This window comes from Myodes glareolus, chromosome X (assembly GCF_982192425.1).
Source record: "Myodes glareolus chromosome X, mMyoGla1.1, whole genome shotgun sequence".
NCBI lineage: Eukaryota > Metazoa > Chordata > Mammalia > Rodentia > Cricetidae > Myodes > Myodes glareolus.
In genome coordinates, this window is record NC_142053.1 from 106,287,612 (window position 1) to 106,306,450 (window position 18,839).

General features: G+C 38.1%; 1 protein-coding gene across 1 annotated transcript; it reads right to left on the reverse strand.

Annotated features, from left to right (window-relative positions):
• Window positions 1-1,766: 1,766 nt before the first annotated feature.
• Window positions 1,767-8,700, reverse strand: LOC148117442 (endogenous retrovirus group K member 13-1 Env polyprotein-like). The gene is made up of 3 exons (XM_087902564.1): window positions 8,592-8,700; window positions 1,963-3,713; window positions 1,767-1,822 (listed from the first exon to the last, which is right to left on the reverse strand). The coding sequence occupies exons 2-3, from the start codon at window positions 3,710-3,712 to the stop codon at window positions 1,767-1,769; spliced, it is 1,806 nt and encodes a 601-aa protein (XP_087758690.1). The 5' UTR covers window position 3,713; window positions 8,592-8,700.
• Between the last annotated feature and the right edge of the window lie 10,139 nt (window positions 8,701-18,839).

Below are 18,839 nucleotides of genomic sequence, written 5' to 3' on the forward strand. Positions count from 1 at the left end.
ATGCCTCCTTTTGTGGCAATATTTTTCCCTGGGACAGTTTTCCCTTTTCAGAGTTATGCTTTTAAAATGAATGACCCCCCTTTACAGGGCATTCATGGATGGGGATATCTCTCCCTGCAAGGTGATCTTCACTTGCAGAGGATATTTTCCCTGCCATTCATTTTACCCCTCCCACATGAGTAGCCCTTCTTTTCAGTGTACCTTTGCTGAAGCGAAGCCTCGCTGTAAGATTGCATTTCACAGGAGTGGATCCTCTATTTGCAGAGTTACCCTTTCCAGATAATAGACCCTTTTTCACATGGCAGCTTTTGATGGAGTGTCCTTAACCAACAGAGAGAGGGTACTCTAATTGCTGAGGTGCCCCTGCCAACTGAAAATCTCTCTTCCTCGGGGCGTCTTGTCCTTCAAGGTGGAACAATCCCTGTGGGCTGAATATTCCCAGGGGAGGGTCTTCTCTTGGCCCAGATGCACTTCTCAAATGATTGGTTCCACTCTACAGAGTGAGTTTTCATTGCGCGACCTCTCCCTGCAAGGCAAGCTTCACTTGAGGAGGGTCTTCTCCTGGACAACTTACTCCTCTCAAATGAGTAGCTCTCCTCACCAGGGCTCCCTTTTTGAGGCAAAGACTTGCTGTGTCTTGACAGTTCGGTGAAGAGGATGCTCTCTTTACAGAATTGCTACGGACCGGCTTAGGGGAGCCACTCAGACCGTAGGGAATCACGGCGAAGGCACATTAGAGATCAGGATATGGCGAGGAAAGCGACACACAGACACTCTCAATGTTGAGACATGCTGCAGCGATTTACTTTCTTCAGTGCAGGATTATATATTTTTTACAATCAAAGAAATTGGCAAAGGCATACATCATCAAATCTTAAGACAGAAAAGAACAGCATAAAATAATTTACAAAAAGAATCTTTGAAGATGCTTTGACTTGGGCACAAGGACTTTTGCTTTCTCACACTATACAAAACAAACTCTCTCCTCTTGCCTTCAAAGAGATCACTGCCCTTGAGCTAGACCATCTTTATCAGCTTGCAGGTGCCTGGTTGGTTTGAGCTAAGTGACCTTGTGTGCCTGAGTGAGAAAGAAAAAAGGCTACTATCTCCCTGGGAAAGCTTTCTGCTAGGAAAATTCTAATACATAGTCTTGAGTCTTTCTGAAGTTTACTTTATATCACTAACTTCAACTTTCCTCCCTTCTCAATTCTCAGGCTCAGATATTGTCAGTTTAGGCTAGGTCTTTCTCTTCTCACAAGAAAGGTTTCATAGGCCTTCTGTTTACAATTGCACATATTTCTCAGGCAAATGCCTAAAGCTTCTAAGATGTATCCTAGTAAAATTAACTCCTTTTGTTCCACATCATCAAGGAATTGTCCTAATGATGATTCTGGCAATTTCAGAACTGGCTACTTTTTTAAGGCTTTGATTAACAGCGGAGCAGAATTCAAAAATGTCCTTAGCAGTCTTGTTTGTATCCGCAACTGCCTTGAATAGTCTGATCTATTGGTAATCTGTAAGAATCACAAAGAACACATAGACAAAGGAAAAGACACACATATGGCTCCAAGGACAGCCAGGTTGAGTCAATACAAATGGCAACTCAGGTAGCTTTACACCACAACTGGTTACCAGGGACCCGCCTGGAACACACAGCTCCTGGAAGCACAAATCCCAATCCTGCTGGCAATATTGGCCCATCAAGTCAGCATTTCTGCTACACTGGCGAGACAGCCGTGGATGTAGCAGGTCCCCGTTTTTTATTTTTAAAATGCAACTCGAACACCTCCTGTTTCACTTGGGCCATTGACTTGAAAAGACACTTAAGGAGACAAGGGAATAGAAAAATCACCAACAGTACTAATAAAATGACTATTCCAATGAGGACAAAATACTGCACCCAATTTAATGGATTCAAAGCCTTCATTCCTGACTCAATTTTATTAGTCAAATCTTGCAGACCTCCTAGTTGTAAATGAGCTTGGCTAATAGCAGAAATATCTTGTTGTAATGCAATTAAATCATATGTGATGTTATTATCTCGCCAAACACCCTGTATATGTGCCTTCACTTTGTCCCATGGCTCTGAATAATTATAAGTCAGTGGTGTGACACAAATTGTTTTAAAGCTTCCATGACAACGTGTGGATAGAGTAGTTTTCAAATTAGCAATGTCCTGTCCAAGAGCAAGGACCACTTCTTCTAATACATTAATTTTTGCTTCCAATTCATTGTCAATTGCTGCCTGTCTCAGTAATGCAGATGTAATGTTCTTATTTAATGTATTCACATAATGAGCAGTATGAATCTCTTGAACTAATGCTGTTGTAGCTACAGCGAAAGTGGTGAGTATTGATATTAATGCTGCTATGCCTAAAATAAGTGTGGCCACAAACCTCTTAGGCCGTACCAAATCTCTTAATGTATTCAAAACTTGCAATGCGGGGTTATCGTACCAAGGATCATTTCCCAGCTCCACAGGTAACATAACAAAAGGTGGACGTCTAACAACAAGCAAAACATTCAAATCTTTTGGTTCAGCTGAAGTAATGCAATTAGTAAGTTTACAAGAATGACAAACAACTTGATAGGACTTGTTCACTTTGGTAATATTAACAAAAGCAGGTTGAGCTAATAACAATGCATTAGGATAAGAAATACATGCCCTGAGTCCTATAGGCTCAGACTTAGTATGATTAGGTCTTTTTTCCAGAAATATATTAGCTGCAGCAAGCAATCTGAACAGGCCAGAGTGCTTTCTAGTAATATTCCCTTCTTTAGCAAACCATGTAGGCTCAACAAAACCTGGAGAAAACCATCTTCGTAAGGGCTCTCCTACCCTTACGTATTTATAGGGATGAAATTTCTCTTGATGAGTGTTTATATGATTTTCATAAAAATACTGTTGACTTGAAGATATAGAATAATCCCAAATTTCATAAGAGGAATCTTTAGGCTGATATTTAGTGACTGTATTTGGAAAGCCACAAGTTAGCCATGTAGGGAACTTATTAATAGCTGAATCCCAAAATTGATCCTTATCCCGATATTTTTGAATACATGGTTCAATAGGCATAGATGAGACCGGTTCAAACTTTTCTTTATAATTATATTCACCTAAGGTCTGCATCTGAATTTCCCAAATCCATCTCTTACCAATATTTTCCTTATCTGGGCTGTCAGTAAGAAAAGTTCTATAGCTTGAACTTAAGCAAAATCTTGGGACCTTTCCAGAAAGTGTAATGCAAATAGGCAAGGAATCAGAACGTCCCTCAAAGGTTATTAACGAGGACGAACTACTTCTTGCGTCAGAGTCCTGAGCACCTCCCAGTCTCCTAGTATCATTAGTTAAAATCCTGATGGGCTCTTGATCTAGCCAACCAACAGGTTGTAAAACTGGGGGATTAGGAACATAGGCCCAATAAGCCATTCCCTGTACTGTAGGGGGAGCAGATATTAAGGCTAAGAAAGCAAGAAAGTACAGGCTGGGTTTCAGGGGTTTTCCCTGCTGAATAAGCAGTCTTCTAGCTTCTTTGACAAGGCATCTGATTTTCGTCCAGGTGATTTCCGAAGCCTGTGACCGAGTTGCCTTCATTTTCCTCATTTGACACATCAGATATCTCGTCTGTCTCCATTGCCTCTTCCTTTTTCGCCGCCTCTCCTGGCGTCGGCCGGACGAGTCTGTCTGGTATCCAGATGGAGGAGTTGGCATCCTGTGGAAACACACAAGCATACCCTCGTCCAAATATTATTAAAACGTCTGGTCCTCTCCATTGGCCAGACAGCAGATCTTTCCATAGGACTTTTGGCAAAACAGAGTTAGACTCACAGGTCCAATGCACCATTGCAGGTGTTAATCTTTTATCATTAGTATTTAAATGATTTAATACAAATAAGGTATGTGATAATAAATGATGAGGAGCAAAATATTCATGTGCTCTTTTAAAAATTACCTGGCCCTAAGGGCTATATGTGATGCTTGTAATATGTACAATGTGTCATTGTGCACAAAAAGTTTCAAAAGCTTTAGAAACATAAGTAGAACCATTATGACTGTAAAGAAGTTATCATTATAATTGGTTGATAATTGTAACATTATTATGAAAAACATCCTAAGGAATTTCTTCTGTCCCTTTGAAAATAAGGGGTGAGGGTCTTATATTTCCCCAAACCTCCTGGTCTTAAGGATCAGCTCAATCATAAGCTAGCTTTGTTAACTTTGGGTTTTTAATATATCTCTTTTGACTTAGCATTTTAACCAGGGATAATTGGGCGATGTATTCTTTTAACTGCTTCCAGCTGACTTTGGGGCGACGTTGTCAAGGGTTAACAAAGGTAAAATGCTAGTCAAAAAGAGAAAATTTTAGAAACATTTGGTTCGTGAACTGTGTCGAAGAGCCAGGGGGCATTCACATCGGCTAGACTGGTCCACATCAGTTTTTAGCAAGTCCATGGTCCACAGTCATTTAGAGCAAGTTGTAGGCAGCAATTAATGCTTGTTTGTGTCTGCCAACCAAGGAGAAACCTGTAGAGACAAATTTATACTAGGAACAGAAGTTAATACATTTAAAAATTTTAGGCCCATTATTTGTCTTTATCTATAAATGCATTTCCATGATTTGAAAACATAAAGTGAGATATTGAATAACATTCTTAATAGCTTCTCCTGTGTGTGCTGAGGCAACTATAGAAAAGTATCTACAGTCATATGCATATAGCATAACCTTCCAAAGGAGAGTACATGTGTTACATCCATTTGTCAAATTTTTAGAGAGAGTAGATCCCGTGGATTTATTCCAATGCTGGGTGGATGTTGATGAGCAAGATTATCTGTCGAGCAATCTGCTCGAGAGAGATGAAATTTTTGTTATAATGCTTTAGCATTGACATGAAAAGCTTTATGAAAAGCTCTCGCCTTCTCCAAGGAAGAACTCATGAATATATATATATATATATATATATATATATATATATATATATATTCCATTTTAGTCCATTGATCAATTATATTATTTCCTTCATTCAAAGGTCCTGGCAGAGCTGTATGGACTTTCATATGTTGAATGTAAAAACAATTTCTTCTCTGCCAAATTAAATGTTGCAATTGCTGAAATAAAAGGCACATAGGGCTGGAACTTTTAATAGGTCCAGCTACTTCTAAAATTCCGAGGGTATTAACATCTATAGAATCTGATATTAGAATAAATGTTGTCTTTGATTCGTCTGTAAATACATTTGGGGCCATGGAAATAGGCTGTGATAATGTTATTTTAGGAGATATTACAGGATGCTCCTTAAAATAACATCTAAGTCAATTTATATCATCTAACAACTTTTGAAAATCCTTCAAGATCTTTAAATTATTTTTTCTCAATTTTACCTTTTGTAGAATAATTTGCTTCTCACAAATTCATGCTCCTAGATAATTTATGATTTTATCCTTTTTGTACCTATTTTCTTGCAGACTTTGAAAGATTGGGTATGCTGATCGTGGCTCAGTTCTCACCTCTTTCTAAACGCTTAGATAAAATATGCTTTCGGAGCTGCCCTGACCTCCTCCCACATAAGGTGGAAGGGTGGAGGGTGTTATGGGGCAAAGCATCAGCGCTTTTAAACCTCCTTTCTCCTTTTTTCTCATCCTTTTTCTCAGTTTTACCTTTTTAAATTTGCTTACAATTGCTTGCAGTTGCTTATCTGACTCTTTTAACTCAGAAAGGTCCGGGTATAACTCTCCCCATTCCTGATGATTCCTTTTACTGCTTGTCTTTTCTGATTTTTTTGATCTTTCCTCTTGCAACATTTCCAGCGCTGCCTGTCCATTTTCTCCTGCTTTACTGTAATATAGATTCTCCAGACAGCCTCTAATTAGCTTCCAAATTGATTTGACCTCTCCCTTAAGGATCCAAACTGCCCTTGCTCTCATTTATTCCTCAAAACTTTATTAGGTAAATTAACATAAAGTAGCAGTAATAGTTGAGCAATTCTTTGTCCCTTGTGGATCTGAATAGTTTCAGATAATGGTTTCACCATGACCTTAATGTCATTTTCTATGTCTGCATCTATGGCACCTGACACAACCTTAAAATTCTTTTGATAGTTGAAACTTTTTCCTATAATAAGTCCCACAGTTTGTGGCAACAATGTTCCTTTCATTGATGTAGGTACTAAGGAAATGCCATCCCATTTAGAAAGAAACATATCCTTTGAGCTAGCCAAATCAAGGCCAGCACTACCTGGTGTTGCTCTAGGCAACTCATGTATGATAAACTCTGGAGCATCAGGTTTTAAATTCCTGGCTCTGATTCCTTAACTGATTTTTCCTTTCCCTTAAGGATCCCTTGCTTAAATGCAAAGTCTAGGTCTCTCCCCTCTTTTCCCACAATGACATCGAGAGACTTCCTGAAACGGCGAGCCAGGGTGCAATGGCAAAAAATTTCTTTTAAGTATTTTGTCTTATCTTCTAGATTCTTTAAACATAGCAGCTCATTAAGAGCTTAAAAAATTGAGTGCAATTGATTAGCACCCATATTTAATTAATATTCCTTTTACTTTCGTTTCGTCGACTTGCGAAACTGTTTTTTACTCATTCCTTGTTTATGGAATGGGCAATAAATCTCCCGCTTTGATAGCGGCTGTTCCCCCTTCATTTCCAGGGAAAAGCAATTAACCTCCGCTTTGCCGAGGTTGCCTTCTCTCTATTTACAAAGAGAGCTATTAATGAATCCTGCTTTAACAGCAGACGCTTTCCTTTTACTTATAGGAAAAGCAATTAATCGTCCCTACTTTAGTCGTAGGATTCCCATTTACCTGAGAACTATTTTCCCCTGCTTTAATCACAGGATCCCCAGCTTACCTGAGGACTATTTCCCCTGCTGTTTGTTCATGGTCTGAACCAGGTCCTGACAGCAGGTGTTGCACTGGGGGTCATCCTACCCAGTGGTCAGCATTGTTGTTATCCAGGTGGAGACATCTTGGTGTCCCATAATCTTCTTTGGAGACCTTAGGTCACTGTTAAAGTCTCAGAGTCTCTGTCTAATATATGCTTTTTAAACTTTATTTTAAATGCCATTTTATACAGATTTTTGAAGCATTTAGGGCTGTCCAGGTATCTCTGATTAGGCAAACTTTATTATTTTTATTAACTTATATTTTTAACAAACCAAAAGTATATACCATATCTTTGCTAGAGTAAACCTGTAAATTAATCATTTTTAGCAAAGACAATGGGGCTAAAACCTAAACATTAACAATACGAAACATTTTATAAGCATTTGTGTTTTATTTTTAAGACATGAAATTCTCAAAAACTGTATGAGTCAGAACATTTGAATATTTACTGCAAAGAATAACTGTCAAGATATTAGAAAGTCTTTACATAGAAAAAAAGACGAATCTTAAATATCATTTCTTTGCTGAATGTGGAGAAAGCATTATGTTAGCATAAACAATTAATCAATGATTATATTATTAAAGAAAAATGTACCCAAATCAATATTTGCTCAGAAAGTTTTTTGGCAAAATATGGCAAAATTATATGATGTTCATAGGACAGAATTTTTGAGACCCTTACTCTGTTGAGTATACTCACCTCATATATTTTTTAATATCATAAAGCTACACAAGCATGCATAAAAGAAATAACCATGACCTTTTCACAAGATAAATCCTTTTAAAACCAGAATTGACCATTAAACATTCAGATATAAGAAATTATAACATTTTATATACCTTTTGTAATTTTTAGGTTTTGACTCCTTTCTCAATCTTTGTTTCATTGATTAAGACAGACACTTTTAGACAAACCCCTTTTATTATTTTTATTTATTATCATTATTTTAGCCTTTTTGCCCTTGTGGGTTTTTAGATAATATAGAAACCTAATATATCTTTAACATTTGTTTTTAAATTAATGTTTTTTAAAGTTACAAGTTGATATAATTTAAAACTTTTTATAAGCAGTATTAGGACAGGAAAGAGTTAAGAGAAGAAACTGCTGGCCAGCGGAAGAAACCTTGAGTGTTATCACAGTGAAAAACTTAACTCAGAAAAAAGAAGAAGCATAGAAAATGTCCTTTAGCTGCTAATACCTTTTTAAAATTCCATATTAACTTTTCTCTGATCATAATTTTAGACTTTTTATTTTATATTTGCCTGGTTTTTATTTCTATTTTTATGTTTATTTTTATTCTTATCTAAGAGCGTTCCATCCTTATGGAACTTAGATTTACATTCATTCTTCCAGTGCTTTCCCTTTTTGCATCGGCGACAAAGTCCGGGAGTTCCCCTTTGCCCTGCTCCCCTGGACCTCCTGCAGTCTTTCTGCATGTGCCCAGGTTTCCCACAATTATAACAAGTGAGAGATGAGGAGTCTCTTACACCTCCTCCATTGGCGCTGAATTTCCAACCCTTCATTGCTGCAGCATAGACCATCCTTAGGACTATGTCTGGTGAGGCATCTCTCATAGATTGCCCCATAGTTCCTCAGATTACTTACACTGTGACCTGCAAATCTTCCGGCGGGACTGCAGCTCCCTGGTAAGAGCCGTTCCTGAAAACTAATAAAAGGAAAAGAAAGAAAAGAGAAAGATTACCTGTCCTTCAAGTCCCTGTTCGGGCGCCACCTGCTACGGACCGGCTCAGGGGAGCCACTCAGACCATAGGGAATCAGGGCGAAGGCACAGGAGAGATCAGGATATGGCGAGGAAAGCGACACACAGACACTCTCAATGTTGAGACATGCTGCAGCGATTTACTTTCTTCAGTGCAGGATTATATATTTTTTACAATCAAAGAACTTGGCAAAGGCATACATCATCAAATCTTAAGACAGAAAAGAACAGCATAAAATAATTTACAAAAAGAATCTTTGAAGATGCTTTGACTTGGGCACAAGGACTTTTGCTTTCTCACACTATACAAAACAAACTCTCTCCTCTTGCCTTCAAAGAGATCACTGCCCTTGAGCTAGACCATCTTTATCAGCTTGCAGGTGGCTGGTTGGTTTGAGCTAAGTGACCTTGTGTGCCTGAGTGAGAAAGAAAAAAGGCTACTATCTCCCTGGGAAAGCTTTCTGCTAGGAAAATGCTAATACATAGTCTTGAGTCTTTCTGAAGTTTACTTTATATCACTAACTTCAACTTTCCTCCCTTCTCAATTCTCAGGCTCAGATATTGTCAGTTTAGGCTAGGTCTTTCTCTTCTCACAAGAAAGGTTTCATAGGCCTTCTGTTTACAATTGCACATATTTCTCAGGCAAATGCCTAAAGCTTCTAAGATGTATCCTAGTAAAATTAACTCCTTTTGTTCCACATCATCAAGGAATTGTCCTAATGATGATTCTGGCAATTTCAGAACTGGCTACTTTTTTAAGGCTTTGATTAACAGCGGAGCAGAATTCAAAAATGTCCTTAGCAGTCTTGTTTGTATCCGCAACTGCCTGGAATAGTCTGATCTATTGGTAATCTGTAAGAATCACAAAGAACACATAGACAAAGGAAAAGACACACATATGGCTCCAAGGACAGCCAGGTTGAGTCAATACAAATGGCAACTCAGGTAGCTTTACACCACAACTGGTTACCAGCGACCCGCCTGGAACACACAGCCCCTGGAAGCACAAATCCCAATCCTGCCGGCAATATTGGCCCATCCAGTCAGCATTTCTGCTACACTGGCGAGACAGCCGTGGATGTAGCACGGAATTACCCTCCTCCTTTCAATATCCCTTCTCGGAGCATGACTTTTGATAGGATGAACAGTCCTCCTTGCAAGGCGATATTCACCAACAGATATTCCTCTCTTCCAGGAGTAACCGCACTGTTATGAGTAACCCTGCTATGCAGCGTACTTTTTTCTGAGGCAATGCCTGAAGTTATCTCCTTCCTTATAATGTCCATCACGAGGATGAGGTCCTTTCTTTCATAACTCATTTAATTTATACTAATGAATTCACACATTTTCTACTACCTATTTATATGGCAAAATGGACTGGGAACACAACAAAGAATTCTATAGTCTGAATTAGTTCGAAAACGAGGATCATATCTTCTGATTTAGTTCTTTTTTTAAGGACATCAGAAGAGCTTCACACTGCATGTTCAACTGCCAGCACTAAGTTTGGTTTCTCTGGAAATTAGCTGTACACAAACATCATCGTGGGGATGGGCTTAAGCCCTTTGGCCAATAGATAGTCCTATGCAAATTATCCGATGTTCCACAGCTAAATGATTGGACCACTACTCTGATGTCATAGTGGAGGCTGGTGGTTTGTGGGGGTGGGGAGTTTCTAAAGGCCAGGATGTCCTGAAGCACACACAGATCCCCAAGTTAATGCTTCTCCAGGACTAGCATTAAGGCATGCACAACCTGAACAACTCTCTTGATTAATATGTCCTCCTTCCTCTGACGCATTCTTTGCCAAAATTACTTGGACCCTTCTCTTCAATCCATGAATACGAGTGTGTGGAGGAGCTCTCAGATGAAGGGCACTACAGCTCAGATGGTTCAAAAGAAATGGGTGTCATCGCCAGCCTGTCGCCACTGAGGAAGAAGAGGTTTCTTTTCAATCACTTTTTTTTCATTGCCTCCATATTTGGTAAACTCTGAACATGGCAATGAGTTCATTTCCATTCACCCAGAGAACGTAAAGATGATAAATTAATCTAGTAATCTGTGTATAAGAAAAATAAAAACATAGTCCGAATTCAGAAAGCTGGGAAAAGATATAAGATATAAATTGTTATCATAACTGGGAGGAGAGCAGAGAAAAATGGAGAGCACAATAAAAATAAATGAAAAACTTACTGATACCATGCAATGCTAACTTGAGTGTGGGAAACATACTACATATTATTGGTGAAAATTGAAATACATATAATCATTGTCTTGGATAACTTGAAAAAATATATCTAATTTTTAAATGTAATTGTATTTGATACAGGTTTTTAAGATATTAAAATACATGTACATCTCTACAAGTATGTTTAAAGCTTAGAATATTATAAATAAGCTTATGGTCCATCTTTAAAGAAAGATAATTGAGACTACAATCTTTGGCTTTGAAATACTACAGTATCACTCTGAATTAAATGTATTTCCATAAAGAAAACAAATTACAAGCCTACCAAGCTAGAGAGGCTATTTAGGTATCTCACCAAATACATTTTAACGCTCAAACCTTATGGGCAAAACTAAGCTTACTATTGGTCAAAGTGATGATTGTAATAGGAAACTATTACTGTCGCTGGAGATCAGAAAAAATTACATGAACCAAGAGAACACACAGATAAAATAGACAATTTAAAGTTACTTTTTGGAGATTTCATGAACTTCTTTCAGTAGTAGTAAGGACCAGAGAGACAATATACAGTGAGATAAAAGACTTGAACAGCACTACAAAGAAAATAGTCTTAGAAATACATCTACACTACATTCCACACAAGACTAGCAGCACAGACATTCTTCTCAGGTCAATGTACAACGTTCTCCATGTTAGATCATACCCAGGAAAAAGAAAAAGAATAGAAAAGTGTAGAATTAACTACACACTTTAACCACGCTGGAATGTAGTTAGAAATCAATAACAAGAAAATTTAAGTAATTTAGAAAATTAGAATCTATCGAAAGTAAATACTGTTTCAATGTGTAAAATGAGGACTTAAATACACAAATTCAAATATTTATAGAAAACACCACAAATAGTGATGAAGGCCTACAAGCACAGTCACTTGAACTGCTGAGGCAGGAGAATTGAAAGTTAAACTACAGAGAGAAGCTGTTGGAAATGAAAAAGTCAAATGAAGACAAAATATATGAATAACTATACCATTACTAAATTAGTGATTAGGGATGATTTTGAACTATAAGTGCCTGCTTTAAAACCAAGGAAAAGGGGCTGGAGAGATGGTGCAGCTGTTTCAGGGCCTTGCTGTTCTTGCAAAACACCCAGTTTGGGTCTTACAGGACAAATACAGGGGTCACAACCATCTCAAGCTCTAGCTTCGAGGGATGTGATTCCTTTTGCTCTCTTGAAACACCCATAGACACATGCTCAGACATAAAAGAATGACACACACACACACAAACACACACACACACATATATTACAGAAAGATTTCAGGTCAGTAACCTGGCCCTTTGTCTCAAGACACTGGAATAAAGGAATACAAGAACCTAAAATAAACAAAATTATAATATAATGGAGATTTTAGTGAAAATTAATTAAAAAGAAAATAGCAAAACAGTACATAAAATGGATTTATCCCTTTACTAATGGAGGGAATCATTTTTGGAGAACAACAACACGTTTAATGTTTCCTCATGCACTCAAGTTTTGTCTTTCAGAACTGGGTGACCCTCCAATGTTGGGAGGCTTTTCTTCTAATGCTGACCTCTCCCTGGGTTGATGTTTCCCAGTTAAGTGTCCTGTGTTTGCAGAGTTTCCCCTAAACAATGAGTAACCCTCCTCTATAGGATAATTTTTTTGAAGCAATGCCTCCTTTCGTGGCAATATTTTTCCCTGGGACAGTTTTCCCTTTTCAGAGTTATGCTTTTAAAATGAATGACCCCCCTTTAAAGGGCACTCATGGATGGGGATATCTCTCCCTGCAAGGTGATCTTCACTTGCAGAGGATATTTTCCCTGCCATTCATTTTACCCCTCCCACATGAGTAGCCCTTCTTTTCATTGTACCTTTGCTGAAGCGAAGCCTCGCTCTAAGATTGCATTTCACAGGAGTGGATCCTCTATTTGCAGAGTTACCCTTTCCAGATATTAGACCCTTTTTCACATGGCAGCTTTTGATGGAGTGTCCTTAACCAACAGAGAGAGGGTACTCTAATTGCTGAGGTGCCCCTTCCAACTGAAAATCTCTCTTCCTCGGGGCGTCTTGTCCTTCAAGGTGGAACAATCCCTGTGGGCTGAATATTCCCAGGAGAGGGTCTTCTCTTGGCCCAGATGCACTTCTCAAATGATTGGTTCCACTCTACAGAGTGAGTTTTCATTGTGCGACCTCTCACTGCAAGGCAAGCTTCACTTGAGGAGGGTCTTCTCCTGGACAACTTACTCCTCTCAAATGAGTAGCTCTCCTCACCAGGGCTCCCTTTTTGAGGCAAAGACTTGCTGTGTCTTGACAGTTCGGTGAAGAGGATGCTCTCATTGCAGAATTACCCTCCTCCTTTCAATATCCCTTCTCGGAGCATGAACAGTCCTCCTTGCAAGGCGATATTCACCAACAGATATTCCTCTCTTCCAGGAGTAACCGCACTGTTATGAGTAACCCTCCTATGCAGCGTACTTTTTTCTGAGGCAATGCCTGAAGTTATCTCCTTCCTTATAATGTCCATCACGAGGATGAGGTCCTTTCTTTCAGAACTCATTTAATTTATACTAATGAATTCACACATTTTCTACTACCTATTTATATGGCAAAATGGACTGGGAACACAACAAAGAATTCTATAGTCTGAATTAGTTCGAAAACGAGGATCATATCTTCTGATTTAGTTCTTTTTTTATGGACTTCAGAAGAGCTTCACACTGCATGTTCAACTGCCAGCACTAAGTTTGGTTTCTCTGGAAACTAGCTGTACACAAACATCATCTTGGGGATGGGCTTAAGCCCTTTGGCCAATAGATAGTCCTATGCAAATTATCCGATGTTCCACAGCTAAATGATTGGACCACTACTCTGATGTCATAGTGGAGGCAGGTGTTTGTGGGGGTGGGGCGTTTCTAAAGGCCAGGCTGTCCTGAAGCACACACAGATCCCCAAGTTAATACTTCTCCAGGACTAGCATTAAGGCATGCACAACCTGAACAACTCTCTTGATTAATATGTCCTCCTTCCTCTGACGCATTCTTTGCCAAAATTACTTGGACCCTTCTCTTCAATCCATGAATACGAGTGTGTGGAGGAGCTCTCAGATGAAGGGCACTACAGCTCAGATGGTTCAAAAGAAATGGGTGTCATCGCCAGCCTGTCGCCATTGAGGAAGAATAGGTTTCTTTTCAATCACTTTTTATTTCATTGTCTCCATATTTAGTAAACTCTGAACATGGCAATGAGTTCATTTCCATTCACCCAGAGAACGTAAAGATGATAAATTAATCTATTATTCAGTGAATAAGAAAAATAAAAACATAGTCCGAATTCAGAAAACTGGGAAAAGATATAAGATATAAATTGTTATCATAACTGGGAGGAGAGCAGAGAAAAATGTAGAGCACAATAAAAATAAATGAAAAACTTACTGATACCATGCAATGCTAACTTGAGTGTGGGAAACATACTACATATTATTGGTGAAAATTGAAATACATATAATCATTGTCTTGGATAACTTGAAAAAATATATCTAATTTTTAAATGTAATTGTATTTGATACAGGTTTTAAGATATTAAAATACATGTACATCTCTACAAGTATGTTTAAAGCTTGGAATATTATAAATAAGCTTATGGTCCATCTCTAAGGAAAGATAATTGAGACTACTATCTTTGGCTGTGAAATACTACAGTATCACTCTGAATTAAATGTATTTCCATAAAGAAAACAAATTACAAGCCTACCAAGCTAGAGAGGCTATTTAGGTATCTCACCAAATACACTTTAAAACTAAAACCTTATGGGCAAAACTAAGCTTACTATTGGTCAAAGTGATGATTGTAATAGGAAACTATTACTGTCGCTTGAGATCAGAAAATATTACATGAACCAAGAAAACACACAGATAAAATAGACAATTTAAAGTTACTTTTTGGAGATTTCATGAACTACTTTCAGTAGTAGTAAGGACCACAGAGACAATATACAGTGAGATAAAAGACTTGAACAGCACTACAAAGAAAATAGTCTTAGAAATACATCTACACTACATTCCACACAAGACTAGCAGCACAGACATTCTTCTCAGGTCAATGTACAACGTTCTCCATGTTAGATCATACCCAGGAAAAAGAAAAAGAATAGAAAAGTGTAGAATTAACTACACACTTTAAACACGCTGGAATGTAGTTAGAAATCAATAACAAGCAAATTTAAGTAATTTAGAAAATTAGAATCTATCGAAAGTAAATACTGTTTCAATGTGTAAAATGAGGACTTAAAAACACAAATTCAAATATTTATAGAAAACACCACAAATAGTGATGCAGGCCTACAAGCACAGTCACTTGAACTCCTGAGGCAGGAGAATTGAAAGTTAAACTACAGAGAGAAGCTGTTGGAAATGAAAAAGTCAAATGAAGACAAAATATATGAATATCTATACCATTACTAAATTAGTGATTAGGGATGATTTTCAACTATAAGTGCCTGCTTTAAAACCAAGGAAAAGGGGCTGGAGAGATGGTGCAGCTGTTTCAGGGCCTTGCTGTTCTTGCAAAACACCCAGTTTAAGTCTTACAGGACAAATACAGGTGTCACAACCATCTCAAGCTCTAGCTTCGAGGGATGTGATTCCTTTTGCTCTCTTGAAACACCCATAGACACATGCTCAGACAGAGAAGAAGAACACAAACGCACACACACACACACATATTTTGAGAAAGATTTCAGGTCAGTAACCTGGCCTTTTGTCTCAAGACACTGGAATAAAGGAATACATAAGCCTAAAATAAACAAAATTATAATATAATGGAGATTTTAGTGAAAATTAATTAAAAAGAAAATAGCAAAACAGTACATAAAATGGATTTATCCCTTTACTAATGGTGGGAAACATTTTTGGAGAACAACAACACGTTTAATGTGTCCTCATGCACTCAAGATTTGTCTTTCAGAACTGGGTGACCCTCCAATGTTGGGAGGCTTTTCTTCTAATGCTGACCTCTCCCTGGGTTGACATTTCCCAGTTAAGTGCCCTGTGTTTGCAGAGTTTCTCCTAAACAATGAGTAACACTCCTCTATAGGATAATTTTTTCTAGCAATGCCTCCTTTTGTTTCAATATTTTTCCCTGGGACAGTTTTCCCTTTTCAGAGTTATGCTTTTAAAATGAATGACCCCCCTTTACAGGGCTTTCATGGATGGGGATATCTCTCCCTGCAAGGTGATCTTCACTTGCAGAGGATATTTTCCCTGCCATTCATTTTACCCCTCTCACATGAGTAGCCCTTCTTTTCAGTGTACCTTTGCTGAAGCGAAGCCTCGCTCTAAGACTGCATTTCACAGGAGTGGATCCTCTATTTGCAGAGTTACCCTTTCCAGATAATAGACCCTTTTTCACATGGCAGCTTTTGATGGAGTGTCCTTAACCAACAGAGAGAGGGTACTCTAATTGCTGAGGTGCCCCTTCCAACTGAAATTCTCTCTTCCTCGGGGCGTCTTGTCCTTCAAGGTGGAACAATCCCTGTGGGCTGAATATTCCCAGGAGAGGGTCTTCTCTTGGCCCAGATGCACTTCTCAAATGATTGGTTCCACTCTACAGAGTGAGTTTTCATTGCGCGACCTCTCCCTGCAAGGCAAGCTTCACTTGAGGAGGGTCTTCTCCTGGACAACTTACTCCTCTCAAATGAGTAGCTCTCCTCACCAGGGCTCCCTTTTTGAGGCAAAGACTTGCTGTGTCTTGACAGTTCGGTGAAGAGGATGCTCTCTTTGCAGAATTACCCTCCTCCTTTCAATATCCCTTCTCGGAGCATGAACAGTCCTCCTTGCAAGGCGATATTCACCAACAGATATTCCTCTCTTCCAGGAGTAACCGCACTGTTATGAGTAACCCTCCTATGCAGCGTACTTTTTTCTGAGGCAATGCCTGAAGTTATCTCCTTCCTTATAATGTCCATCACGAGGATGAGGTCCTTTCTTTCATAACTCATTTAATTTATACTAATGAATTCACACATTTTCTACTACCTATTTATATGGCAAAATGGACTGGGAACACAACAAAGAATTCTATAATCTGAATTATTTCGAAAACGAGGATCATATCTTCTGATTTAGTTCTTTTTTTAAGGACTTCAGAAGAGCTTCACACTGCATGTTCAACTGCCAGCACTAAGTTTGGTTTCTCTGGAAACTAGCTGTACACAAACATCATCTTGGGGATGGGCTTAAGCCCTTTGGCCAATAGATAGTCCTATGCAAATTATCCGATGTTCCACAGCTAAATGATTGGACCACTACTCTGATGTCATAGTGGAGGCAGGTGGTTTGTGGGGGTGGGGCGTTTCTAAAGGTCAGGCTGTCCTGAAGCACACACAGATCCCCAAGTTAATGCTTCTCCAGGACTAGCATTAAGGCATGCACAACCTGAACAACTCTCTTGATTAATATGTCCTCCTTCCTCTGACGCATTCTTTGCCAAAATTACTTGGACCCTTCTCTTCAATCCATGAATACGAGTGTGTGGAGGAGCTCTCAGATGAAGGACACTACAGCTCAGATGGTTCAAAAGAAATGGGTGTCATCGCCAGCCTGTCGCCACTGAGGAAGAATAGGTTTCTTTTCAATCACTTTGTTTTTCATTGCCTCCATATTTGGTAAACTCTGAACATGGCAATGAGTTCATTTCCATTCACCCAGAGAATGTAAAGATGATAAATTAATCTATTAATCTGTGTATAAGAAAAATAAAAACATAGTCCGAATTCAGAAAGCTGGGAAAAGATATAAGATATAAATTGTTACCATAACTGGGAGGAGAGCAGAGAAAAATGTAGAGCACAATAAAAATAAATGAAAAACTTACTGATACCATGCAATACTAACTTGAGTGTGGGAAACATACTACATATTATTGGTGAAAATTGAAATACATATAATCATTGTCTTGGATAACTTGAAAAAATATATCTAATTTTTAAATGTAATTGTATTTGATACAGGTTTTAAGATATTAAAATACATGTACATCTCTATAAGTATGTTTAAAGCTTAGAATACTATAAATAAGCTTATGGTCCATCTCTAAGGAAAGATAATTGAGACTACTATCTTTGGCTGTGAAATACTACAGTATCACTCTGAATTAAATGTATTTCCATAAAGAAAACAAATTACAAGCCTACCAAGCTAGAGAGGCTATTTAGGTATATCACCAAATACACTTTAAAACTAAAACCTTATGGGCAAAACTAAGCTTAATATTGGTCAAAGTGATGATTGTAATAGGAAACTATTACTGTCGCTTGAGATCAGAAAAAATTACATGAACCAAGAAAACACACAGATAAAATAGACAATTTAAAGTTACTTTTTGGAGATTTCATGAACTACTTTCAGTAGTAGTAAGGACCACAGAGACAATATACAGTGAGATAAAAGACTTGAACAGCACTACAAAGAAAATAGTCTTAGAAATACATCTACACTACATTCCACACAAGACTAGCAGCACAGACATTCTTCTCAGGTCAATGTAGAACGTTCTCCATGTTAGATCATACCCAGGAAAAAGAAAAAGAATAGAAAAGTGTAGAAATAACTACACACTTTAACCACGCTGGAATGTAGTTAGAAATCAATAACAAGCAAATTTAAGTAATTTAGAAAATTAGAATCTATCGAAAGAAAATACTGTTTCAATGTGTAAAATGAGGACTTAAAAACACAAATTCAAATATTTATAGAAAACACCACAAATAGTGATGCAGGCCTACAAGCACAGTCACTTGAACTGCTGAGGCAGGAGAATTGAAAGTTAAACTACAGAGAGAAGCTGTTGGAAATGAAAAAGTCAAATGAAGACAAAATATATGAATATCTATACCATTACTAAATTAGTGATTAGGGATGATTTTCAACTATAAGTGCCTGCTTTAAAACCAAGGAAAAGGGGCTGGAGAGATGGTGCAGCTGCTTCAGGGCCTTGCTGTTCTTGCAAAACACCCAGTTTAAGTC